The following is a 25,151-nucleotide window of genomic DNA, read 5'->3' as shown; positions in this document are numbered from 1 at the left end:
GTAACAAACATGAAAGTTGGATGAAGCCTAGTAAAACGGATGATGATACGGACATGGCATTGGCAAGGTCATCTCATCGTGTGAAGTAGTTAAATAAAGTCAATGCTGTAAAACAAACTACACAAATATAACGGCCATTACTAAATCAATCAATCTCTCTCTGGACCACCAACCACATTTTTTTACCTTATTTTATACAAATGATTCTGTAACCAAAAACATTGAAATCTTCACCCACCATGTCTCGATACCTTCTCTTCTTCTTCTTCTTCCTCATTCTACTCCCTTACTACGCTTCTTGTTGCAGAGACGAACAAGAAAAGGACCGAATCTATCACCTTCCCGGTGAACCAAACGATGTCTCTTTCTCTCACTTCTCTGGTTACATCACCGTCAACGAGCCAGCAGGAAGAGCACTCTTCTACTGGCTCACTGAGTCACCACCGAGTCTAAACCCCGACTCTAAGCCACTCGTCCTCTGGCTCAACGGCGGCCCTGGTTGCTCCTCCCTTGCTTACGGCGCCGCTGAAGAAATCGGACCTTTTAGAATCAATCCTGATGGCAAAACCCTTTACCACAATCCTTACTCTTGGAATCAATGTAACACCTCTCTCTCTATCTCTCTGTTTCTATCTCCATGTCTGACTTTAAAACCTTAAAGTAACAACCTTTTTTTTTTTTTTAATTGGGGGCAGTGGCGAATTTGCTGTTTCTTGAATCTCCAGCTGGTGTTGGTTTCTCGTATTCTAATACCACTTCCGATTTGTACACTGCCGGAGACAAGAGAACTGGTAAAGTTCTGACCTTTTGACCTCTCTCTCTCTCTAGATTCAATTAGATTTACCAATCATCTGATGATTTTTGTTTTCCAGCTGAAGATGCGTATGTTTTTCTTGTGAAATGGTTTGAAAGGTTTCCACAATACAAGCACAGAGAATTCTACATTGCTGGAGAAAGCTATGCAGGTTTGTATCATTGGTTCTCTATTCAATTGGAAGCCCTTTTTCTTTTGTTTGTCTTAGCTAAGCATTTTTGCTTTTCTTCTTAGGTCATTATGTTCCTCAGTTGTCACAAATTGTTTATGAGAAACGCAATCCATTTATCAACTTCAAAGGCTTCATTGTAAGCAAACAAAAAAACATTAAAGTCCCCATATTGAACAAATGTTTTTGTGAATTGTGATCAAAGTGAGTTTCTTCTTATTTAGGTGGGGAATGCTGTGATTGATGACTATCATGATTACGTGGGTTTATTTGAGTATTGGTGGACACATGGGTTGATATCTGATCTCACTTACCACAACTTACGGATCACATGTGAATTTGGATCATCCGAGCACCCGTCCCCTGAATGCAAAAAGGTCATGGAAGCTGCAGATTTGGAACAAGGGTCTATTGATCCCTATAGCATTTACACTATCACTTGTAAGAAGGAGGCTGCAGCTCTTAGGTCTCGCTTCTCCAGGGTTCGTCATGTGAGTTTTCCTTCACTGCCCATCATTTTCCTTTAACTACTATTCCCAGCTCAAGTAATGTAGTTTGGTCATTAAGAGGTTCCAACTTTACTATGCAGAATTGGCTATGTATTAGAGCCTCTCTTTGTGCTACCAGATTCAAATGACCAATATATGACCCTCACAAGAACCTTATTTCTCATTTCAATATATACATACTTAGGGTACTCCAAGTAGGTAGTAGAGTGACTAGTACATGATACCTGGACTGCAAATAAATTTTCAGATTGTCTCTCTTTTCTCTCTGCTACTTGATGCCAATTCATTGTTAACTGATTTGCTTTATGGCTGCTTCTATGGATTAAGCTAGTCTACCAAGGAACAGTCCATAGGTAACAAGATTTGACAAATTTCTAATCTTGGCTAAGTTTTTTCTTGAACTCAGCCATGGATGTGGAGAGCATATGACCCTTGCACAGAGAGATACTCAGGCATGTATTTCAATTCTCCGGAGGTCCAAAAGGCTATGCATGCTAATATAACGGGACTAGCTTATCCATGGAAAACTTGCAGGTAATAATATCACATTAATCAGTCATCAAACAAGAAATTTTCTCTTGTTTCCATCTATCTGTAGTGACATATATAGTTTTGTGTTTTTTAGTGACATTGTTGGGGAGAAATGGGCAGATTCTCCTCTATCTATGCTTCCAATCTACAAGGAACTCATCGCTGCAGGCCTCAGGATATGGGTTTTCAGGTAGATAATTCTCTTTTTTATCACTGTCTTATACCCCGGTTTGGTATCATGATTGACATCTTGTTCTGTAAATTTGGATGCAGCGGAGACACTGATTCAGTGGTTCCCATTACTGGAACACGATACTCCATTAGAGCCCTCAAGTTACAGCCACTCTCCAAATGGTATCCTTGGAACGACAACGGACAGGTCGAAAACCAACAAAATACTCTGTTTCCTTTGTATCATTTCTTTCTTTTGTGGGTTTAAATTAATGTAGCAGTGAAAGAACAGGTTGGTGGGTGGATCCAAGTTTACAAAGGGCTGACTCTGGTGACAATACATGGAGCAGGACATGAGGTACCTCTTCACCGTCCTCGCCGAGGTTTTCTTCTTTTCCAGTCGTTTCTCGACAACAAGCCATTGCCTATGTAAATTTAAGACACTATGTAATATGATAATGAACAGAGTTTCTCTGCAAGTGTATAAATAAGAAGTAATGACATTTTATTTTTTCACATTATCAGCTACCAGTTCATTGACACTAATAGGTAATAACACACAACCCTTCAGGTTATGTGTCTAAATCCTAACAAATGCTGATGGTAATTGGCACTTTCATGTCTTCTTCTCTTGTTCATTGTTTAGTCTGAAGCTCTGTGTAAGTATTAATTTTAGTTGATCTGATAGTAAAGAAAATTAATACTAATGAGTGTTGTCTCTCTGTCGGTGTGTGTTGATTAACTGCTACATATTTTAATTAAGGCTTTCCGTTGCTTTTCTTGGTACACAAGAAAACAAGTAGGAGATGGTTTATATTAGGCCTGGGAATCCGATCCTAACCGAATTGTCCAAACCGAACCGAATCGAGATTCGGACAATTCGGTTCGGTTATATTCATTTTCGAGTTCCGATCGAAATGGTTTTCAAACAATTTCGGTTTTGTCATCAGTTCGGTTCGGAGAGACAAAACCGACGGAAACCCGAAATTTAACCCTAGGTATATAAGCTAATACACCGGTTTATTTCATTAGTTCCTAATCTAAATGTAATCTATTTAAACTCTTCCTCTTAGCGGCGATAGAGAGAGATCTTCGAGTTTTTGATCCGATCCTGTGTTTTTTTTGTCCCGATCAACCTTGTGTTTAATCTTCAGTGTAAGTTCTTCTGTCTTAATCCTTTTTAAGTTGTGGTCGTTTAAACAAACTCAAAACTGGCTAAATTTTTGTCGGTTAAAGCCTTAAACGACTTGTAATCTTTCGTCTACTGTTCTAAAGCATCGTGTAGTAGATTTTTATTGTTGTCCGTCTTTGATTTGTTGTATAGCTCTAGGAATGTTACTTGTTAGGACTTATGATAATGTTGTTCTTGGTTTGATTCTTTGCCTTTGATGTCCGATAGTTATGATGGTTCTCCTATTTTTTGCTTGTACTAATAGTGTTAGTAGACTTAGATTGATATTTTTCTGATATGTTAGTTAACAAATGTGACATGATTCGATGTATGATAGTGTTGTTACTTGTTACGACTAATGATAGTGTTGTTCCTGGTTTGATTCTTTTTCTTTTATGGTCCTCATAGTTTTTGTTTGTATTGATCTTTTTCATTTGTTGTTATTTAACAGATGTCTCATGATTCTGGGGAAGAGAACTTTGACCCGGTCCTACAAGAAGAGATTGATGATGGTCCAACAGCTTCTTCAGTTGGTGGGAAGAGAAGACGAACTCAGCCTACAACTTCTACTCAGCCCACAACTTCTCCTCTACCGTCTCAACCGAGAAGAAAGCCAGCTCATAGATCTCCGGTTTGGGAGCATTTTGTTCAGCAAGCACATGATCCGGCAATCGCCAATTGTCGGTACTGTGGTCAAGAGTTAGGATGTGACACAGTGATTCATGGAACAAGTGCTATGAAGAATCACATTAATAGGTGTAAGTTGTACAAGATGCATCTAGAGAGTGGTAGTCAGAGTGTTTTGGCTGGTGATAGCAGTGGTGTAATGACTGCAATCAAGTATGATCAAACTTTGTTCAGAAGGTCTGTGAATGAGATGATCGTTCTTAATGAGCTGCCGTTTGCATTTGTGGAATCCGAGGGTTTTAGAAGATTATGCAGCAACATGCTTCCCATGTATACGATTCACTGCAGGAAGACAGTCACATCCGATATATACAATATGTTTCTGAGAGAGAAAGGAGCTTTGAAGGAGCTGTTTGGTAAGGAGAAGCAGAGAGTTTCTATGACAACCGATATATGGGTAGCTCCCATGACTTGTTGTAGCTACATGGTGGTAACAGCTCACTGGATTGACAGAGATTGGAAGTTGCAGAAGAGGATCATTAGTTTCAAGCCAGTGACAGATCACAAAGGTGATACAATTGCTGAGCACTTGGTAGCCTGTCTTGAAGAATGGGGAATTGAGAAGGTATTCACAGTAACAGTGGATAACGCTAAGGGGAATGACAAGGCTCTAAGGGTATTCACTGATGCTTTGATCATGAGAGGACCTGATGCTTTAGTTAGTAATGGTGAGTACCTTCATATGCGGTGATGTGCGCATGTCCTCAACTTGATAGTGAGGGATGGTTTATCCAAAGCAAAAAGGAGTATAGTGTACATCAGAAATGCGATAAAGTATGTGAGATCATCAGGTGATCGGTTGAAGTCGTTTCTGTTGAGGGTTGACACAGTGAACGTAGGTAGAGGTAGTTTGTGTCTCGATGTTGCTACTAGGTGGAATTCGACCTATCTAATGCTGACAGCCGCAATCAAGTTTCGGGTTGCATTTGAGAAAATGTTGGCCGAAGACAAGTTGTATAACGACTACTTCATGGAGACTGAAGAGAATCGTGAGGAGAATGGTGATGAAGCTGAACAGAATGGGCAGAAGCGTGTTGGTCCTCCTACTTTTGCTGATTGGGATCAAGTGCAGAGGCTAGTTAATTTCTTGAAGATCTTATTCAACTGCACTTTGTCTTTCTCAGCTAGCAAATCAGTGACCTCTACTGTTTGTTATAATGAGATTGTGACGATTGAGAGGAATCTTATCAATCTAAGCACCAACGGTGATGTGCTACTAAAGACAGAGGCGATGATGATGAGGAGTAAGTTTGAAAAATATTGGGATGGTCTCTTAAACATGAATCCGCTTGTCATCATCGCAAGTGTGTTTGATCCCAGAAACAAGATGCAGTTTGCTGGTCTTTGCTTCGACAAGCTTTATGGAAAAGACAGTGTCGAAAGTGCTCATCTAAGATCATCAATTAAGGGTGTGATGAAGAAGATGTATGCAGAGTATGTGATGAAGTTGAGCATAAGTGAACAAGTTGTACCAACTACTGCTGGAGTCGTACCTGATCCTGGAGTATCAGCAAGTGATTTATTTGATTTGTGGGATGAGGATGGTTATGAGAGGATGTATACGCTATACTCTGAGATGGTGGCTGAATGCACAAATGAAGAATGTAGCAGTGAGCTAGATATTTACTTGTTGGAGAAACCGGTGCCAAGGACTCCAACTGCTTTGGGATTGGACTTTGATGTTCTATCTTGGTGGGGGTGAAACAGTTCTAAATTTCCAGTCTTATCTGAGCTAGCTAGAGATATCCTTGCTGTTCAAGTGTCTTCGGTTGCTTCTGAATCCGCATTTAGCACAAGTGGTCGGATATTGGACCCGTATCGCAGTTCTATGTCACCTTTTATGGTCGAATCGTTGGTTTGCACCCAACAATGGCTGAAGAATACCATTCAAGCTGAGAAATTAGCAAGCTTAGTTCAGATGTTTGAAGGATTGCAGTTTCATGAGTCCTTAGGTAACCCATTTCTCATAATTCTTACCTTTTTCATTACTTTTATTTTGGAATAATGACTAATTTAGCATCATTTTCCTTGTGCAGCTACACAAAATGCGACTCATCCAATTGCGGATCTGTGATCTAGAGAAGAACAAAGGAGACTAGAACCAAAAAATGATCTTAAAAGGTTGTCTCTCTTTCGCTACATCTTTTGCATAAAAAAAACTCATAACAATTAACTATTTTTTGGAATGGAGTAAGTAGAGAATGACAATATACCAAATGCCTAAGGTGAGAGGAAAGGATCATTGGTATATTGTCAATTATCTTTCTCTCTATTGGCAAGTGACTTATTTTTTGAACAATTGTTTCCTAATATCTTTGTGTCTTTGGTATTAGACCTTCATGGAGACTTTTGTAAGTGTGTACTTTTGTAAATTGTCTCCCATAGTCTCTTTATGTATAAGAGAAGTAGGATTGACTGATGCACACTTGTACTTGATGTTTTTTGTAAGCATGACTTATATCCTATCTTAAGAAGAAGTTAAATGTCATGAATCATATTCTATTTAGATGTTGTTGTGTTGTATTTGCTCATTGATGTTAGTGTGTTGACAAGTCTCACTACTGCTGAAATAACTGAACATCCAAACCGAAATAACCGTGTCCGAACCGAACCGAACCGATCTATTAGTCGGTTAGATTTGGTAGAGTTTTCAAATTCTGAATAAACCGATACCCGAATAAACCGACCCGAATTAACCGAAAAAACCGAATTCGCAAGCCTAGTTTATATTATAAATGAATCTCTAATATTATGCAATGCATTTAATTAGAGGCACATGATCCTCTTTGGAATTGCTCTCACCTTGTAAACATCTCTTTTATGCTTCTTTTAAAAAACTAAATTATTATCCATTGATGTGAAAGAATATAATTTAAAAATATCATTATAAATCTCACTTGTTGAAATAATAATATAAAGATACAATTACAAACAACAAAAGCAGGACAAAAAGAACCCAAATTAAAGGCTATGGTCCAAGCAAGATCGGCATTAGGTGAAAATATATGACCGGACAAGCCATAAAATGTCAACCTAAATCGGCTTACCAATTAAACCAACTCATTTAACTAATTCATTTGTTATGAGTGTATTTTTAAATGGATATATCGTTAATAAGGACTTTGCAAATTCCCACTTTTACATTAAAAGTTCATCCCTGCAGAGACGATATATGTCTACACCTCTCCATGTGAAATACATGACTAACTAAATTACGGTGCAAGCAAGCAATATCCAGCTTTTATATAGTCAAAGCTACGTAAATATAATTTTAAAAAAAACTTCAAATTATGTATATAAAACCTCCAAACTGAACAGAGAAGTTTACTATTATGGCAAGGACTATACATGTAACGATAAAACAACAAATAAAAATAAACAAAATACTTAACTTTCAAGATGAGATACGTACGCGTACAAGATGCCAATGAATCAGAAACACAATAATGCGTAAAGAAACTAGAGAGTGGTCAATATACTCGATCTACAAGTAAGCTAATTTGACCATATGCATTATAATCAACAGTTTTTATATAATATAAATATACATATTAAATACACCACATATATAATACGTAAAATTGGCGTAAGTTGACAACGACTCTCGTTTGCCAACTTATTCTATAAAAACATCAAGGTGGAAAATGAGAGAAGTATAGAAGAAAAAAAAAGCCGTCTCTTTCTTTGATGATGACGATGATCACCAAAAAACTATATCAATGTATGTTTCTAGTATGCATGATGATTGCATTATTAGACGTAGTCAGTAGTAGCGATGATGCAGATAAGGAGCAAAAGACGAAAGACAAGATCATCTCTTTGCCAGGCCAACCTCCTAACCTCAATTTCTCACAATTCTCTGGCTACGTCACTGTTGACTCAACGGCTGGACGCGCTCTCTTTTATTGGTTAACCGAAGCACCTAGGCCCAGCGACACGAAGCCATTAGTCCTATGGCTCAATGGTGGTCCAGGGTGCTCTTCCATTGCTTACGGTGCTTCTGAGGAGGTTGGTCCCTTTCGGATTAATCCCGACGGGAAGACTCTTCGTTTTAATATCTATGCTTGGAACAAAGGTATAATTAAATCTTTCATTTGATTTTGAATTATGTACTATCAAGTTTGTTGGTAATCAATCAATATAATGTATGTAGTGGCAAATGTGCTGTTTTTGGATTCACCGGCGGGAGTAGGTTTCTCTTACACAAACACTTCGTCAGACGAACTAACCGTGGGAGACAAGAGGACAGGTACTATGTAGTTTTCATAATTGTAATTATGAAAGTGTTACATTTTTAGTTACATAATTATTAATTAATATACATAATCCAAATGTGATGTGGGGAACAGGGGAGGATGCATACAGATTCTTGGTGAGATGGATGGAGAGGTTCCCTGAGTATAAGGAAAGGCCTTTTTACATCGCCGGCGAGAGCTACGCTGGTACGTACTGTTACATTCTTTGTTCTTTCTATTTTATATATATATATTGATTAGTCATGTGAGATTCTACAAATATTAAGCAGTTGAACCAAATGGTTATGGTTGTTGACTTGATTTTAATATTTGATATTACTGTTTACCCATAGGACACGATATGTGCTTCCGGTCCATACATGATGTATCTATATGCACGATGCATGTGCATAGTTAAAAAGCAGATATATTCCTAACCTTAATTATTTTTTTCTTTTAATTCATTGACTATTCCAATAACGAACCAACGGAAATGTCATTAAAAAAAAAAAGAAAAAAAAAGAAAAAAACTAGGAAAAATACTAATTTAGAGAAATAAAGGGTTTTGTCAAAATGTGGCAAAAATAAAAGTTCAACAACAACCCAATTGACTTTACCAAATTAAGTCTTTCTTGAATATTGGCTAGTGACACCATATGAATACCATAACCATACGGGTGATATGCATGATGGTTACTAACGACATTATTTGGTGATTAATTAGGACATTACATTCCGGAGCTAGCTCAGTTGATCGTCAACCGGAACAAGGGTGTCAAAAACCCCAGTCTCAATCTAAAAGGGATTCTGGTAAGAATTTTTATATTCTATACACATTTAGGAATCAATTATTGAATACTTCAATAAATGATTTACTTTAAATGAAAGATGGGAAATCCTCTGGTGGATGATTACAATGACAACAAAGGGCAGCGTGACTACTGGTGGAACCACGGGCTCATATCGGACGAAATCTACAAGGACCTGACCAAGTGGTGCTTCAATGACTCCATCCTCTTCCCCAAAACCAACTGCGACGCTGCCTTGAACCAAGCCTTTTCTGAGTTTGGTGACATCGACCCTTACAACATCAATAGACCTGCCTGCCCCTCACAATCATCATCATCATCATCAAATGAGTGGACGCAAGCATGGCGATTTAGAGGGAACGATGAGTGTGTTGTGGGATACACACGCAAGTATATGAACGATCCCAATGTGCAAAGATCCTTCCATGCCCACCTCAACCGTAGTAAACTTTGGACCCCTTGTAGTCGTGTGATAAGAAAGAATTGGAAAGACTCACCCAAGTCCATGCTTCCCATCATCAAGAATCTTCTTCAAGCTCATCTCCGCATTTGGATCTTCAGGTATAGTTTTTTATTTATTTACTATGTATGTGTGTTTGTTGTATGTTAAAGTTAATGAGCTTAAAATCAGTTAATATTTTCTATCTTAGAAATCTAACATAAGAACCTTAAATATTTTTCTAGTGGGGACTCGGACGCAGTGTTGCCGCTAAGTGGGACGAGACATTCGATAAATGCAATGAGATTGAGGAGCAGCAAAAGGTGGTATCCATGGTACCATGCACAAGGCCAAGTAGGAGGTTGGAGTCAGGTTTACGAGGATGGCTTGCTAACGTACGCCACGGTTAGAGACGCGGGGCATGAGGTGCCATTGTCTCAGCCTCGTCTAGCTCTTTTCCTCTTCACCCACTTCCTCGCCAACCACTCCCTTCCCTCTTCTTCCTCTTAATTGATTCCATTTTTTTCTTTCAATTTCGTAAATTTTGTAAACATCATTATATGTTTGTTGTGTTGATAGGTGGCATTTCTTTGATTTGTTTCTGTGCTTTCATTTATGTGTAGTTCTTATTTGTTAGAAGAAAAATATAGATTTTTGTTTTCTTCTTTTTCTAATATTAATTTGAAATAAAGTAGTACATGAAGATCAAACTGTATCGGCTGAAAATGTTTCCCGAACCCCTTCCTTCGCTCATTAACAGATCTTTAGAGTCCCAATTCCCTACAAATAAACAAAACAAAACATAGTTATGGTAATATTTTTATTACTTTTCAACCGTTACAAGAACAACAACAACAATAAAAGAGTTACATTGCATAACGTTGAAGTACCATGTAAAATTAGAAAGTAGGAGAAAGATTTAGAGTACATACGTAGCTCTATCATGAAACCAGACGTAGACGGATTTGACGGAGGAGGTGACGGATTCAACGGCGTTGGCGACGGAGTCCATGGCAGGGCGGGCATTGTCATTGAAGAATTTGCCAACGCTGGTTGTGGCTGAGTCTATATGCTGTCCAACAGTTGGTGCTTCCTCGGCGGAAACCAACATAGACATAAGCAACATCAATGCCATCACCAATGCCACCTTTTTCTCCATATCCCGTTCTTGAAACGTCGATCCTTCTTCTTTCTTTTTTTATTTCTCCTACCTAAAATTTGTGTCTTAAATAAACTACTCGAGGGAACAAAATGTAAATAACAAACATTCCCATGAGTCTATATATAACTTAATATTTTCCTGGCCACAACTATATATAACTATTAGTTTTGGCCAGAGGTGATTATTTTGATGAAAATGAGATAAATGAAATTAAGTTTAAGTTTTAACTTAGAAGATGGGTTGTAATCCATCATTATATCAATGGATGAGTTGATGTTCCTGTTTTTTGGTTATTAAGCAACTCAACCCCAAAAATAGACTAAACATTGTCACTGCTTGTGGTTAAAAAAGCCACATGTTATTCACATTAAACAACCAAATTGTGATGATTATATTTATATAGAGCAGCTTGAGTTGGTGATAGTAGTAATAGACCGTATGGAAACTCAGAGAAGAGAACACAAACCACAACATTAACACACAAGTTCCTTAACTAAACAAAGGTAGGTCCAAAACCAGTACAACAGGCCTTCACCACCGTGAGCTTTGCCTGGTTTTGCTTCCACCATACAAACGAAAGACACCGAAAGCCGAAATGCAAGAGACCAACACCATTCCAACGCAAGCAAACAAGGAACTCGCAATTCCTTCACCTACCTGGTTACAAAACTTCCCATACATATCGCAAACTTTCATCCACTGGAGTTCTGGCACACCCAGCTTTGCAAAGGCCGCAGACTGCGCCGCTGCTGCAGTCCCCGCTACACACAAGTACGCTACCACCTGCTCATTCATACATAACAAAGAGTCACTGACAATGTCACTTGTACAAAAACCTATGTGAACTAGAATACAACAAAACCACAGGTCCATTTCAATGCTTTTATGTAGCAGGACCATCAGAGATTTATCAACATTCTTGATCAGTCATTGATCATTGACATTAATGAAAGATTCTCCCAACCTAAATCCAATAAAAAAATTTGTACCCTACCAAACGAATGAAACTCATACGGTACTTTTAAAATTCACTGACCCACAAAAGGTCACAGCAAACTTAGGACTTTTTCACTTTCGACCAGAGCAAACAAGAACAGAGGGTAAAAACAGAGTCACCTGATCACCGGAGAAAATGGTCCAAGCCAGAGGCTTACTTAACAAAACGTTTCCTTTCATCAAACCCACCACGCAACGAACCGCCTGAAGCAAAGAATAACCCGCGGCTATCCCGTTAACGACCACCATAAACCTGAAAACACGGAGAAAGATTATCGCTAAAAGCTGTAAACTTTATACAAAAGAACTGAGTGGTTTCGTTTTGGCATGAGAGCTAACACTTACACAAGTGCCTTCATGTTGGTGAATTTGGCTTCCTTCTTGATCATGAAAATCTCTTTCACTTGAACGTCAGTAACAATGAGAATCGCAGCGAGGAGAGCGAGGGCGAAAACAGAACACCTCAGAATCAACTCTGCTACTCTCACTTTACGATCGATCAGCTTCATTTTTTTGTACTTCAGGGACTGATTCCACAACTCCCAAAGAATTCAACTTTGTCCCAAAATTTGATTTTTATTTATAAAAGATGGAAACTTTATTCAGAAGAGACTGAGGATAAAAACAAAACCATTGATTCGTTGTTAGTTGGCTAGCAGCTTTGTATTGCCACAGCTCTCTCCGTGTAAAAGCAACAAGTGGCTTAAATAGAAAAGAGTAATTAATGTAATTAATTAGTAGAAACAAAAAATTCAGAGACTATGATGTTAAAGGTGTAGAGCTGAAATCATGGACCTAGAGAAATTAGTGGTACCCGTGACTCTCTGTCCCTAAAAGCAACTAGTTGGTTAATCATTAGCATAGTTTCTTTTTGGATAAACACAAAATCTCGCTATAACTTAATTGATAAATATTCAAAGATCAAACAATGGTGGTCACTAGTCAGATGGCGTGGACGATGTATGTTCGTAGAACTCACGCTAAACCATGACCATTGCCCATCACTATGTGTATTTTTTTTTTTGAAGTATAGATAAGTTGTGGGATATAGTCGGTTTTAGAGCATTTAAGGGTACACGTTAATTAAATGTAAAGATGGAGATGGAAAGTGAAATACGAGAGTGAGTTAACATAAGTTTACGTCAACATTTATATATATTTTTTAGGAAAGTTACGTTGAAGGAAGAAAAAGATTCAAATACCCAATGAGATTTTAATATTTATTATAGGATTCCTCCACCACGCACTCGTGAACCACCAGTTGCATATTTCTAAGAGTTTTCATACAGAGAAGTTTATGATAACGCTTAGGAGTTAGGATGATCAATAACATTTGCTAGTAAGTTATGCAGTGGGTAAAGAGATGGTACGTCTAGGAAAACTCAATTTACCAAAACAAAATAATGATCACTGGTTTATTACCATCACTTAGTTTAGACTTAACAACTTCCATGTGGCACATTGAGGAGAATAGAATTTTCTTACAAAAGTCCATGTAAAAATGAAAACTTTTAAGAGATTTAGAAAAATGGGGCTTTGCTGTGACTACTGAGACGGTGTATCCAATAGTGGGGTTGGTGAACTATGGAAGTGGTGTGGTGCATCATGCACGGGGTTGGTTAAATTAAAAGTCCTTTTTTAATTGTGTAATCATGGCTCTCTGTTTCCACGGTAATTACTAAATCGATGAACAACCAAGACTTCATAAAAACAGTCGTTATTAATTTAGGATCATCAAATTTATAATGCGTCGGAACCAATCACATTAGTAGGGGGTTCTTCTGAACAAATTTTGAACAAATTTAGAAAACAGAGGACTTTGGTGAATAATTTTGTATCTTTCTTAATAATCACTTTAGGGTTTTACAGCCTTTATATACAAGAGGTATGATGACTCTAGAATCCTCACAAAAGCAAAACTTATCACTATAGACAGCTGTATCAGGATGAGTCATCAGAAGAGGATTCCAGAAGCTCAAATCTGTTTGAATGAGAGAAGACGACACCCTCCTCCGTACCGGCTCTGCAGCTCTGTTTTGACCGTTGAGACTTTGTCTTATTGTCGATCAAATTTTGATGCTGTTGGACTGGGTTTTGTTCTTGTTGGACTTGGACTTGGGCTTGGGCCTCTTTATCTTCTACACTCTCCCTCAAACTTGGCGTGGAAGGGGCTGAAGGAGCAGACACACCAAGTTTGCTTCGAAGATCAAGGAAGGGCGGTTGTGGAAGAGGTTTCGTGAAAACATCTGCAAGTTGTAATGTTGCAGGAATATGATGTGTTTCTATTAACCCCAGACCAACGCGTTCTCTTATGTAGTGGAAGTCTTTATCAAAGTGTTTTGTCCGGTTGTGCAGAGCAGGATTAACGGTTAGATAGACAGCCGACAGGTTATCGCAGTAGACACGAGTTGGATGATACTGTGTAATTCTGAGGTCTCGCAGCAGAGAAGAGATCCAAGTGAGTTCTCGAGCAACGATCGATAGAGCTCTATATTCTGACTCTGTAGAGGAGTTGGAGACCGTTGTTTGCCGTTTTGCGGACCAAGATACTAAGGTGGAGCCGAGCAGAATGCAGAACCCTGTTGTAGACCGTCTGGTGTCTTTGCAACCAGCATAATCGCTATCACAAAATGCAGAGAGGGACTGGTTGTTGTGCTTCCTGATTAGCATGCCGAGGTCTAGAGTTCCTTTGACATACCTGAGGATTCTCTTTAGTAATGTAAAATCTGAGTTGGTTGGAGCATGCATCCTCTGGCAGATAAAGTTGACAGCGTACTGGAGATCTGGTCTTGTTATTGTTAAGTATTGAAGCTTCCCTGCGAGACTTCGAAAATATGTAGGTTCAGAGAATGGTGTAGTATCCGTTTTATCCAGGTGTTGTGGCAGAGGCGTAGGCATAGGGTTGCAGTTTGTCATTCCAGCTTGGTGAAGAATGTCAGCAGCATAACCCTTTTGATGCAGGAACAGGCCGTCTTTGCATGTCTCAATCTCTATCCCAAGGAAGTATTTCGGTGTACCAAGATCCTTCATGGAGAACCTGTTGTTTAGAGCATTGAGCAGTTATTCAAGCAGAGTTGTGTCGTTGCCAGTCTGAAGTATGTCATCGACATACAACAGTAAGACTAGTATCTTGTTGCCTTGTTTGCAGACGAATAGAGACGGATCAAACATACTGCACACGAAGCCAGAGTCGATTAAAAAGTTACTAAAGGTATCAAACCAGGCCCTGGGAGCCTGTTTCAGGCCATAGAGAGCTTTGTTGAGCCGACAGACGTGATCTGGCTTTTCAGGATCAACGAAACCCGTAGGTTGAAACATGAATACCGGCTCTTGCAGTTCTCCGTGTAGAAAAGCGTTGGATATGTCCAGTTGCTTGATTGGCCATCCTTGATTTGTGGCAGTATCAAGTACTAACCGAATAGTTGTTGTTCGAACAACTGGACTGAAGGTCTCTAGGTAGTCAAGTCCCTCTTCTTGATCAAACCCTTTAGCTACGAGCCTTGCTTTGAGCTTATCTACTGTTCCATCAGGGTTATGCTTGGTTTTGAAGACCCATTTGCTGGATAGAATGTTCATGTCTTCCGTGGGAGATACCAAATCCCATGTATGCAGCATGTTTATCCTACCAATCTCATCCATGACTGTATTATTCCACCCTGGATGTTTCATTGCCGAGACTATGCTTTTAGGTTCATCTGTAGTATATTTTGAGGCAAGTAAAACATACCGTGGGTTTGGCTTTTGAATTCCGTCCTTTGCCCTTGTCGTCATAGAGTGTTGATTATTTGGTAAGGAATGATCAGGTATTGGAACCTCCTCTACTTCATTATCACCAAGTTCTGTATCGGAATCTGATAAGTGATTCAGATTTGCATCATCAGTGACAGGTACTTCGACTTCCTCAGTTGGGGCTGTTGCAGGGTCGATGGTCGGTTTAGACAGCAGTTGTATTGTAGCCATGTCTTCTTGTGTGTGACATGATTCTGAGGCTCCCCAAGCTTGAAGAAGTGGTGTTTGATACGTAGGAGATAGATGTTTAAACTTGTCATTAAATGGAAAGATACCTTCATCAAAGATGACGTAACGAGATATATAGATTTTTCCAGTTGGAGGATATAGACAACGATATCCTTTGTATTGATTGCTATAACCCAGAAACACACATTGTAATGATCTGGGATCAAACTTCGTCTCTGCCAAGGGTCTCAAGCAGGGATAACAAGCAGACCCGAACACTCTGAGAAAGGAGTAGTCAACTTTCTGTTGGAGAAGCGTTTCATGTGGGCTCTTGTTGTGAAGAACTGAGGATGGTAGGAGATTTATTAGATAGTTGGCTGTGAAGAAAGCTTCTACCCAGTATTTGAGAGGGGTGTGGCTTTGAAACAGCATAGACAAGCCAAGCTCCACCAGATGTCTATGTTTTCTTTCTGCAACTCCATTCTGTTGAGGTGTGTAGGGACAAGATATCTGGTGTTTAATCCCATGGTCTGTTAAGTGAGTTTTCAATGCATTGCTAGTGAACTCTCCCCCACCATCACTTTGAAAAGTCTTTATCTTCGTGTTAAACTGATTCTCAACTAGCTTTTTGAAAGCAATGAAGACAGACAGAAAATCGGATTTCAAGCGTAGAGGGTAGAACCAAGAGAAGCGAGAATGATCATCAACAAAAACTGCATAATATTTGAATCCTTGGTTCAATACAATAGGTGAGGGACCCCATAGATCACAATGTATGCGATCCAGAGGTTTCAAAACTCGAGAATCAGAAGAAAAAAACTGTAACTTGGTACTCTTCCCCATTTGGCAAGGCTCACAAATAGGGGACGTTCTGCTCTTATTGACTTCTATCTCCTTGCTACTCTGAAGGTGTTGCAAAATCTTGGAGTTGTAGTGTCCTAGCCGACGATGCCAAGTGTCCACATCAGCTCCACATTGTCGGTTTGAGAAGAACGCTGCAGTCTCCTTGTTCTGCAACACATAAAGGGCTTCCTTACGAGGACCCTTTGCCACCACTTTCTGAGTACTCAAATCGATTACATAGACCTTGTTAGAATCAAAGAACACGCCACAAGGATAATCATCACACAATTTCGAGACAGACAGGAGGGATTTTTTCATATCAGGACAGACTAACACCTCATTCAATGGAATTGTACCTTTTGAGGAAGAAATGGTGGTAGAACCAATGTGTGTGATGGGAATGTAAGCACCATCACCAACCATCACTGCATCATTGCCCTCATATGGTGTTGATTCGTGGAGAGCTGAGGTTGATGTAGTGACATGAGCAGTGGCTCCTGAATCCGGATGCCATTCTCGTCCACTTTCATCTGAGACACGCAGAGAGGAGAAGGCCTGAGGCATCGTTTCACTTTGATAGTTGTTATCAAAACGGTTGTAGCACTTCAGAGCCGTATGACCAACACGTCCACAGATTTGACACACGGGTCTCTCTCCCTGCGTTGCAGACCCACTCTGATGTTGTGGAAANCCATTCTGTTGAGGTGTGTAGGGACAAGATATCTGGTGTTTAATCCCATGGTCTGTTAAGTGAGTTTTCAATGCATTGCTAGTGAACTCTCCCCCACCATCACTTTGAAAAGTCTTTATCTTCGTGTTAAACTGATTCTCAACTAGCTTTTTGAAAGCAATGAAGACAGACAGAAAATCGGATTTCAAGCGTAGAGGGTAGAACCAAGAGAAGCGAGAATGATCATCAACAAAAACTGCATAATATTTGAATCCTTGGTTCAATACAATAGGTGAGGGACCCCATAGATCACAATGTATGCGATCCAGAGGTTTCAAAACTCGAGAATCAGAAGAAAAAAACTGTAACTTGGTACTCTTCCCCATTTGGCAAGGCTCACAAATAGGGGACGTTCTGCTCTTATTGACTTCTATCTCCTTGCTACTCTGAAGGTGTTGCAAAATCTTGGAGTTGTAGTGTCCTAGCCGACGATGCCAAGTGTCCACATCAGCTCCACATTGTCGGTTTGAGAAGAACGCTGCAGTCTCCTTGTTCTGCAACACATAAAGGGCTTCCTTACGAGGACCCTTTGCCACCACTTTCTGAGTACTCAAATCGATTACATAGACCTTGTTAGAATCAAAGAACACGCCACAAGGATAATCATCACACAATTTCGAGACAGACAGGAGGGATTTTTTCATATCAGGACAGACTAACACCTCATTCAATGGAATTGTACCTTTTGAGGAAGAAATGGTGGTAGAACCAATGTGTGTGATGGGAATGTAAGCACCATCACCAACCATCACTGCATCATTGCCCTCATATGGTGTTGATTCGTGGAGAGCTGAGGTTGATGTAGTGACATGAGCAGTGGCTCCTGAATCCGGATGCCATTCTCGTCCACTTTCATCTGAGACACGCAGAGAGGAGAAGGCCTGAGGCATCGTTTCACTTTGATAGTTGTTATCAAAACGGTTGTAGCACTTCAGAGCCGTATGACCAACACGTCCACAGATTTGACACACGGGTCTCTCTCCCTGCGTTGCAGACCCACTCTGATGTTGTGGAAATCCACGGCCCCTTGTTGTGTAGCCTCCCCTGCCTCGATTCCCACCAAAACGACCACGACCTCTCTGATTTGAAGAGAACTGAGGAGCACACAGGTTTGTTTTCTCAGTCATAAAGGCGATGTGAGGTGTGACAGCATCGGAATCTTCATAAGACTGCAATTTGCTATCGAACCCTTGAACTTCAGTGAGGACATCATTGAAGGTTGGAGCTGGAAGCTTACTCAAGGAGCTTTGTATCACTGTTGCAATAGGATCATACTCACGACCTAAACCATTCAAGAAACCAAAGATCTTCATCGACTCATCTACCGGTTTGCCTATGGAACTCAGCGAATCGCAAACTGACTTAAACTCATGACAGTAGGTGGAGAGAGGCTTATCTTTCTTGGAGAGAAGCTGGAGGTTGCGACGGAGAGAGAACTCCCGAGCGACACTACTCTTGTTGAAGTTTTCAGCGAGTGATAGCCAGATCTCGCGGGACGTAGCGAGACTGTGAACGTGACCAAGGACTTCCTCTGACAACGTACCAAACAACCACGACCGGACAAGTTGGTCGGTGCAGAACCACGACTCGTACTGGGGATTGGGAACTTCGTTGGTGACTTCGCCATTGACGACGAGGCGAGTCTGAGCTGGTGCAGTGACGGCACCATTGACAAAGCCGATAAGCTTTTGACTGGAGAGAAGAGACTCAAATTGTGTTTTCTACAAGAGATAGTTGTTGTCAGTTAGCTTCAGAGTGACTGAGCTAGTGACATGAACATTATCATGAAAGGGATAAGCAGCGGCCATTGTTTCACCTGTGAAGGTTAACCTGGCTCTGATACCATGAACAAATTTAGAAAACAGAGGACTTTGGTGAATAATTTTGTATCTTTCTTAATAATCACTTTAGGGTTTTACAGCCTTTATATACAAGAGGTAAGATGACTCTAGAATCCTCACAAAAACAAAACTTATCACTATAGACAATTGTATCAGGATGAGTCATCAGAAGAGGATTCCAGAAGCTCAAATCTGTTTGGATGAGAGAAGACGACACCCTCCTCCGTACCTGCAGCTCTGTTTTGACCGTTGAGACTTTGTCTTATTGTCGATCAAATTTTGATGCTGTTGGACTGAGTTTTGTTCTTGTTGGACTTGGACTTGGGCTTGGGCCTCTTTATCTTCTACATCTTCTACCTATGGGTTTTATATTAAAAAAAAGTCGAATTGGTCCTGATGCAAAACAAGTAGAAATTTTGGGGCTATAAGTTGGGCTATTTTGCATTTAAACTGGGCTTTTAACTGACAAAAGGCCCGTGACGTTAAGGCGGCATCTCTAGGGCTTCCGAAACCCTAATATCATTGGTATAAATAGGATAACACGCACCTCATTCATTCTCATCTCATCTTCTTCAACACCTTCCTCATAGCAGCTTAAGAATCATCTCATAGTTTATCATGTCTATTGTTTGGTTTTTATATTTTTGCTGTGTTTGATTTAAGTTAGATTTAAGTTACGTGACGAGATCTCTCTCCAAGAGATCTGATACCAAATTAATGGAGCAATCTGAAAATTGTGATTGCATAATCCAGTAGTATACGTCACAAAGCAATAGGGGCAAGCCGTAAGATGTTGATGGAGCTTTAGGGCTTCTCCGTCTTATGGTATTTGCTGATTGGCGCTCATATTCCATTGCCTTGCGAAGCGGCGTCGCTGCTTTTACCGTTTGGGACCGGCCATGAGTTCTATATTTCTTTGTATACCAGTTTATCTAAATAGGGTTTTGTTAGGGTTTTTTTTTTTAAAATGTAGCCGATGAGGATATCAGATAATAAAAGAACACCATCTTTCGGGACTGATTGACTTCTTTTTGAAGTCTTGTTGATACTTCTGCAATTCTGAGGCTTTCTTTGGTTTTGTTTTTTGTTTGTGTTTTGATTTTGAGGCAGTGATGAACGAGAATGTCATGCACCACTCTGATTCTAGTGCTGATAGCCATCTCTAACCCATATTTTCTCTGAGCCTTTTTGTTTTGAATTGTGTTTTTTTTTTTTGTTGAAGTTGGAAAGGGTAATGAGAATAACCAAATGATGGTCTTTAGACTTGACCTTGATGCGGACTGTATAGCTTTATTGCTTTTGATGATAATTTATGGTTCCTGATGGTTAATTCATTATCCGTAATTGTCTTAAACTCAAAAATCATGTTGTATCGGAACCTACCATAATCCAAATCATGAGAGGTTTCTTTCATTGCAGGATAAAAATGAACTCAAAAGTTAAAGCATAGCATCATGAAATTGGTCCGAGTTAGTGTAGTTGCTGTATACTAATGCCTTTATGGTTTGGCTTTGTTTGTGTGGACGCTTCTACAAATTGTTTATACGGTTGGCTTTGATGATTTGTTACGATTAATACATAAGGTTGATGGCAGTTTTATAATGGATTTATTATGTCGATTGAAGCTGTATTGCCTCACTTGTAGCTGATGCTGAGGGGTTGAGACATTGTCCGATGGATAAGGTGTTTTTGAAGATTCTGAAGAGTCAATACCAATGTCCGATGGCTAAGGTGTTCTGTATTCGTCACTTTATCTTCACAGTTGAGGATGATTCTGTAGTTGAATTTCTTGTAGCCTACAAGGCTCCGATTTTTGTTTTAGTTATGAATTTGTACAATTTCACAATCTGTAATCTGTTATAGCTAATATGAAAACTTGTTTTTGGCAAATTTTCTAGTTTGTATCCTGAATTGCTTAATTTTTCAATCAAAATCAGTTAGTTTTATTATGATATTTCAAGTTAATTGAGATGTTCTTGCATTATGAAAATCAAGACAAATGTCATATGTTTCTTGAAACCAACCAGCTAGTTAAGAGAAGACAGTTTGGTCTTCAACCTGCTTCCTTCTTCATTATAGTTAAATCAACATTGTGTATACATATAACTATCATAAGGTAGGAACAGAGAGATCTTAGTGTTCGTTCACGTCAAGAGCAGAGAAGGTGTACGATCAACAATAATCAATGAGATATCCCGTTGCCTTTTGAATTCCCCTTTTGGTGATGATGATATAAGAAATGTATAGGTTGTTTTTTTGATTGATTTGTTATTTTTTTGTGTATGTTCCAAAAATAGCGCGGTAACAGTTGTAGAAAACAGTTGGAGATAAAGTTTTTTGACCAGTTGAATTCAGATTGAACACTGGCAACAAAGTTTTACAAGTCAACAGACACAATTTGTATTACACCTGTAACTCAAGCTAAATCCTTAAAAACTGAAGATGGAACCTGATTTGTTGTATTCAAACTCTTCTTTTTTCCTATTCTTGGAGTTTTATTCTCAATCCATCAGGTTCCTATATATATGTTTTTTATCAATGAACTTTACCTTCATTCTTCTGGACACATCTTTTCTGAACTGAACATTTATCAATCAGCTCAAGGTTTTGCAAAAACTTAAATATCCAAGTTAGAGAAGATGGTGGGGGAAGGAGTAGCGAAAACAGAGGCGGTAAAGTTCACAGAGGTGTGGAGGACGACATGGGAGACACCTTACATTATGCGTCTGGCTCTCTCAGCCGGTATTGGAGGACTTCTCTTTGGGTACAACACGGGAGTCATCTCAGGGGCGCTTCTCTACATAAAAGAGGATTTTGCTGATGTAGATCAAAAGACATGGCTTCAGGAGATCATTGTGAGTATGACTGCAGCTGGAGCCATTGTTGGAGCAGCTATAGGAGGATGGTACAATGATAAGTTTGGTAGGAGGATATCTGTTCTTATTGCGGATGTGCTCTTCATAATGGGTGCCATAGTGATGGTGGCTGCTCATGCACCTTGGGTCATCATCCTTGGCAGACTCTTGGTGGGTTTTGGAGTTGGTATGGCTTCCATGACCTCACCGCTTTACATATCAGAGATGTCTCCTGCAAGAATCAGAGGTGCTTTAGTCAGCACCAACGGACTTCTCATTACGGGAGGACAGTTTCTGTCTTATCTCATCAACCTGGCCTTCGTACATGTAACCAACCAACTAACTCACAAAAATATATTTTCTTCTTTTGTAACATTTGAAAAGTATTCTAACTTACTGATCACAAAATACAGACACCGGGTACATGGAGGTGGATGTTGGGAGTCTCGGCGATTCCAGCAATCATTCAGTTCTGTCTCATGCTATCGTTGCCCGAGTCTCCACGGTGGCTTTACAGAAATGATAGGAAAGCTGAGTCAAGAGACATACTCGAGAGAATATACCCTGCAGAGAAAGTTGAAGCAGAGATAGCTGCACTCAAGGAGTCTGTCTTGGCAGAGACGGCTGACGAGGATATTATCGGCCATAGCTATTCCGCTAAACTCAGAGGCGCTCTTTCGAATCCAGTTGTCCGCCATGGCCTTGCCGCAGGTGTTACCGTCCAGGTCGCCCAGCAGTTTGTGGGAACCAATACAGTCATGTACTACAGTCCCACTATTCTGCAGTTTGCAGGTTACGCGTCAAACAAGACAGCCATGGCTCTTGCTCTCATAACCTCCGGTCTCAATGCGGTAGGGTCGGTAGTAAGTATGATGTTTGTGGACCGTTACGGTAGGCGCAAGCTTATGATCATTTCCATGTTTGGGATCATATCTTGTCTTATCAGTTTGGCTGTCGTCTTCAATGAAGCCTCAAACCAGGCTCCCAAGATCGATACAAGGGACTCGAGAAAGTTTGCTCCAAACGCTACTTGTCCTGCGTTTGCCCCTTTTACAGCCTCCCATGCTCCTCCCTCCGACTGGAACTGTATGAAATGTCTTAGATACGATTGCGGATTCTGCTCCAACTCTGCACAAGAGGTAAGGAAGTATCTTAACTCAAAACACACACAAAGACAGTACTAGCTAGATTTCAGAGATTCATGTTGGGTTCATATGTGTGTTTGTAACAGTACGCACCAGGAGCATGCGTTGTTCTGTCTGCTGATATGAAGGCATTGTGCCACTCTAAAGGCCGAACCTACTTTAAAGACGGCTGTCCCAGCAAGTTCGGGTACTTGGCCATCGTCTTCCTAGGCCTATACATCATTGTGTATGCACCAGGTATGGGCACAGTCCCATGGATTGTCAACTCTGAGATATATCCTCTTCGATACAGAGGGCTCGCGGGAGGAATAGCTGCAGTCTCAAACTGGACGTCAAATCTCATAGTGAGTGAGACGTTCCTGACGCTGACGCAAGCAGTCGGGTCATCGGGAACATTCCTTCTCTTTGCGGGGTCCTCAACAATCGGGCTGTTCTTCATCTGGCTGTTTGTGCCTGAGACGAAAGGGCTTCAGTTTGAGGAAGTGGAGAAGTTGCTAGAAGGAGGGTTTAGGCCTAGTTTGTTGCGGCCGGCGACTAAGCCCAGTGAAGTGGAAATGCCTTAAGCAGTTGTGGCTGCAATGCAAAGCAAAAACAAAACAACAACATAGAAATTTTTTTTTAGTTTGTCATTTGATATTGTTTTCGGTCTGCTGATTAAAGCTGCAGACTCGGAATGGTCCAATGAGAGACAGACCTGTATATAGTTTGATTTACATAGATCACATTACCAACCTCACTCTCTTCTTTCACAAGCTTTTGTCATACTTTTTGTTTGATTTAAAAGTCCATATATGTTTTTCTCTTATCAATGAAAGATCCTTAATTCAGTTAAGTTAGTTTTGTACCTTTAGATCTACCCGCCTGTTCAATTTCCTCACAAGGGATAGATAGAGCCTCTAGTGGATACAAAGTAGAAACATTTTTACCTATTTTGCGAGCAAAAGAGGTCACAAGTCAGCATTTTTGCAGCATATCAGAACTCATAAAGTCTGTAAAAAAGTGGTAACCTTTTAATTGGTTCTTCATCCAAAGAAGGCTCCTTTCCCATCGTGTCTTTGAACACGAGGCTGTTAATCATTAGAAAAAATTAAAGTAAAATTGAGAAACATATAGCAATACTAATAATGCACAGGGCATACGCAGCAGCATCTATATAGGAAGGGGAATGTTGTAAATGGGACAGTTAAATGGCATGAGTATTTACAGAGATACATTCAACTAAAACCACAATTTTCTATAGAAACAAACCCATGATGATTCTTAAACAAACAATCAAATAAGCTAAACAAAGCCCATAAACATCTGAGGATAAAAGCAAAATGTCATTACGGAGAGAGAGATGTGAAAGAATTGATCAAGAAGAATCTTCACCTACAGAACGGAAAGAAACAAAATTGAGTAAAACCAGTGTCCGCCATGTTCGACGTTTGAGGAGGAGGATGACGAAGATACACAATAATTTATAATTGGGGCGTTTCTCAATTCTGAGAAGAAACTAGGAAGAAAATGAAAAAGTTAAAAAGTTTATTAACAAGTCCAAAATCAAAGGGATATAAATTCTCTAATAAATAAATAAAAAAGTAAACCCTTCCGGCGGAGAAGGGAGAGAGAGAGAGAGGGAGAGATCGAATGGGGATAATAAAGAGCTGCTTCTCGTTCATGGTGGGATCAGCTTTTGGGGTGTACTTGGCACAGAACTACAACGTTCCTAATATTCGGAAGCTCACAAACACTGGTATCGTTGTCGCCAAGCACGTCGAAGAGAACTACCGTAAACCCAAAAAAGACGATCCCCAATGATTTTGATTTCTTCGTCCTAAGTACTAAGTACTACTCACTCACCAATCTTTCGTTTNTTTTTTTTTTTTTTTTTTTTGTTCTAATTGTGTGGGGGTCTTCTTAGGGTTTATTGTTGATTTGGGGGAATTGAAGAATCGTGTGATCATTCTATTTTTTGGCATTATTGAATTTTTGGGATCTTTATTTCGAATTAGAGTTTGTGATTTGATCGGAAACTTCCAGTTATTGCATTGATTTAGAAAGTCTCATTCTTTGTAGATTCAAGATTATACTATATGCAAAGGGGG

The 25,151-nt window shown here is 39.8% G+C and overlaps 7 protein-coding genes and 1 long non-coding RNA gene across 8 annotated transcripts in view; 5 read left to right on the top strand and 3 right to left on the bottom strand.

Annotated features, from left to right (window-relative positions):
- On the top strand, nt 145-2,715 carry LOC104781987 (serine carboxypeptidase-like 26). The gene is made up of 9 exons (XM_010506796.2): nt 145-600; nt 696-791; nt 873-965; nt 1,049-1,122; nt 1,208-1,474; nt 1,899-2,026; nt 2,118-2,213; nt 2,297-2,402; nt 2,487-2,715. The coding sequence occupies exons 1-9, from the start codon at nt 240-242 to the stop codon at nt 2,625-2,627; spliced, it is 1,362 nt and encodes a 453-aa protein (XP_010505098.1). The 5' UTR covers nt 145-239; the 3' UTR covers nt 2,628-2,715.
- Nucleotides 3,817-5,754, top strand: LOC104784210 (zinc finger BED domain-containing protein RICESLEEPER 3-like). Its single transcript, XM_010509266.1, has 2 exons — nt 3,817-4,720; nt 4,844-5,754. Exons 1-2 carry the CDS (start codon nt 3,817-3,819, stop codon nt 5,752-5,754), a joined length of 1,815 nt encoding a protein of 604 aa, XP_010507568.1.
- On the top strand, nt 7,720-10,154 carry LOC104781986 (serine carboxypeptidase-like 28). Its single transcript, XM_010506795.2, has 6 exons — nt 7,720-8,127; nt 8,206-8,301; nt 8,402-8,494; nt 9,012-9,097; nt 9,176-9,657; nt 9,781-10,154. Exons 1-6 carry the CDS (start codon nt 7,740-7,742, stop codon nt 10,043-10,045), a joined length of 1,410 nt encoding a protein of 469 aa, XP_010505097.1. The 5' UTR covers nt 7,720-7,739; the 3' UTR covers nt 10,046-10,154.
- Nucleotides 10,206-11,040, bottom strand: LOC109132709. The gene is made up of 2 exons (XM_019244914.1): nt 10,468-11,040; nt 10,206-10,315 (listed from the first exon to the last, which is right to left on the bottom strand). Exons 1-2 carry the CDS (start codon nt 10,692-10,694, stop codon nt 10,300-10,302), a joined length of 243 nt encoding a protein of 80 aa, XP_019100459.1. The 5' UTR covers nt 10,695-11,040; the 3' UTR covers nt 10,206-10,299.
- LOC104781985 (CASP-like protein 2B2) lies at nt 11,128-12,378 on the bottom strand. The gene is made up of 3 exons (XM_010506793.2): nt 12,039-12,378; nt 11,814-11,946; nt 11,128-11,480 (listed from the first exon to the last, which is right to left on the bottom strand). Exons 1-3 carry the CDS (start codon nt 12,200-12,202, stop codon nt 11,229-11,231), a joined length of 549 nt encoding a protein of 182 aa, XP_010505095.1. The 5' UTR covers nt 12,203-12,378; the 3' UTR covers nt 11,128-11,228.
- LOC104781983 (probable inositol transporter 3) lies at nt 21,381-23,633 on the top strand. The gene is made up of 3 exons (XM_010506792.1): nt 21,381-22,246; nt 22,333-23,058; nt 23,151-23,633. Exons 1-3 carry the CDS (start codon nt 21,704-21,706, stop codon nt 23,625-23,627), a joined length of 1,746 nt encoding a protein of 581 aa, XP_010505094.1. The 5' UTR covers nt 21,381-21,703; the 3' UTR covers nt 23,628-23,633.
- Nucleotides 23,502-24,528, bottom strand: LOC104781984. The gene is made up of 4 exons (XR_766966.2): nt 24,436-24,528; nt 24,072-24,131; nt 23,910-23,990; nt 23,502-23,637 (listed from the first exon to the last, which is right to left on the bottom strand). It is a non-coding gene; the product is annotated as an uncharacterized LOC104781984 (long non-coding RNA).
- Nucleotides 24,607-25,151, top strand: part of LOC109132707 — a 1,307-nt gene continuing 762 nt past the window's right edge. The window contains exon 1 of the mRNA XM_019244911.1: nt 24,607-24,891. Within this exon, the coding sequence (XP_019100456.1) occupies nt 24,694-24,864 (171 nt within the window). The 5' untranslated portion in view covers nt 24,607-24,693 and the 3' untranslated portion in view covers nt 24,865-24,891. The remainder of the gene's footprint in view (nt 24,892-25,151) is intronic.

This window comes from Camelina sativa, chromosome 4, assembly GCF_000633955.1.
Source record: "Camelina sativa cultivar DH55 chromosome 4, Cs, whole genome shotgun sequence".
Taxonomy (NCBI): Eukaryota; Viridiplantae; Streptophyta; class Magnoliopsida; order Brassicales; family Brassicaceae; genus Camelina; species Camelina sativa.
The sequence above is the reverse complement of the archived record's forward strand: the minus strand, read 5'-3'. Positions and strand labels throughout refer to the sequence as shown.

Excerpts from the sequence above, each read along its gene's own strand:
- LOC104781987 (XM_010506796.2), top strand. The coding sequence starts at position 240 with ATGTCTCGATACCTTCTCTTCTTCTTCTTCTTCCTCATTCTACTCCCT. Across the intron at positions 601-695 it reads TCCTTACTCTTGGAATCAAT|TGGCGAATTTGCTGTTTCTT; the intron begins GTAACACCTCTC and ends AATTGGGGGCAG. Across the intron at positions 2,403-2,486 it reads CTTGGAACGACAACGGACAG|GTTGGTGGGTGGATCCAAGT; the intron begins GTCGAAAACCAA and ends GTGAAAGAACAG.
- LOC104784210 (XM_010509266.1), top strand. The coding sequence starts at position 3,817 with ATGTCTCATGATTCTGGGGAAGAGAACTTTGACCCGGTCCTACAAGAA. Across the intron at positions 4,721-4,843 it reads TGATGCTTTAGTTAGTAATG|GTGATCGGTTGAAGTCGTTT; the intron begins GTGAGTACCTTC and ends TGAGATCATCAG.
- LOC104781986 (XM_010506795.2), top strand. The coding sequence starts at position 7,740 with ATGATGACGATGATCACCAAAAAACTATATCAATGTATGTTTCTAGTA. Across the intron at positions 9,098-9,175 it reads TCAATCTAAAAGGGATTCTG|ATGGGAAATCCTCTGGTGGA; the intron begins GTAAGAATTTTT and ends TTTAAATGAAAG. Across the intron at positions 9,658-9,780 it reads CTCCGCATTTGGATCTTCAG|TGGGGACTCGGACGCAGTGT; the intron begins GTATAGTTTTTT and ends ATATTTTTCTAG.
- LOC109132709 (XM_019244914.1), bottom strand. The coding sequence starts at position 10,694 with ATGGAGAAAAAGGTGGCATTGGTGATGGCATTGATGTTGCTTATGTCT.
- LOC104781985 (XM_010506793.2), bottom strand. The coding sequence starts at position 12,202 with ATGAAGCTGATCGATCGTAAAGTGAGAGTAGCAGAGTTGATTCTGAGG. Across the intron at positions 11,947-12,038 it reads ACCAACATGAAGGCACTTGT|GTTTATGGTGGTCGTTAACG; the intron begins GTAAGTGTTAGC and ends CCGTGTTTTCAG. Across the intron at positions 11,481-11,813 it reads CCATTTTCTCCGGTGATCAG|GTGGTAGCGTACTTGTGTGT; the intron begins GTGACTCTGTTT and ends ATGAATGAGCAG.
- LOC104781983 (XM_010506792.1), top strand. The coding sequence starts at position 21,704 with ATGGTGGGGGAAGGAGTAGCGAAAACAGAGGCGGTAAAGTTCACAGAG. Across the intron at positions 22,247-22,332 it reads TCAACCTGGCCTTCGTACAT|ACACCGGGTACATGGAGGTG; the intron begins GTAACCAACCAA and ends CACAAAATACAG. Across the intron at positions 23,059-23,150 it reads GCTCCAACTCTGCACAAGAG|TACGCACCAGGAGCATGCGT; the intron begins GTAAGGAAGTAT and ends TGTTTGTAACAG.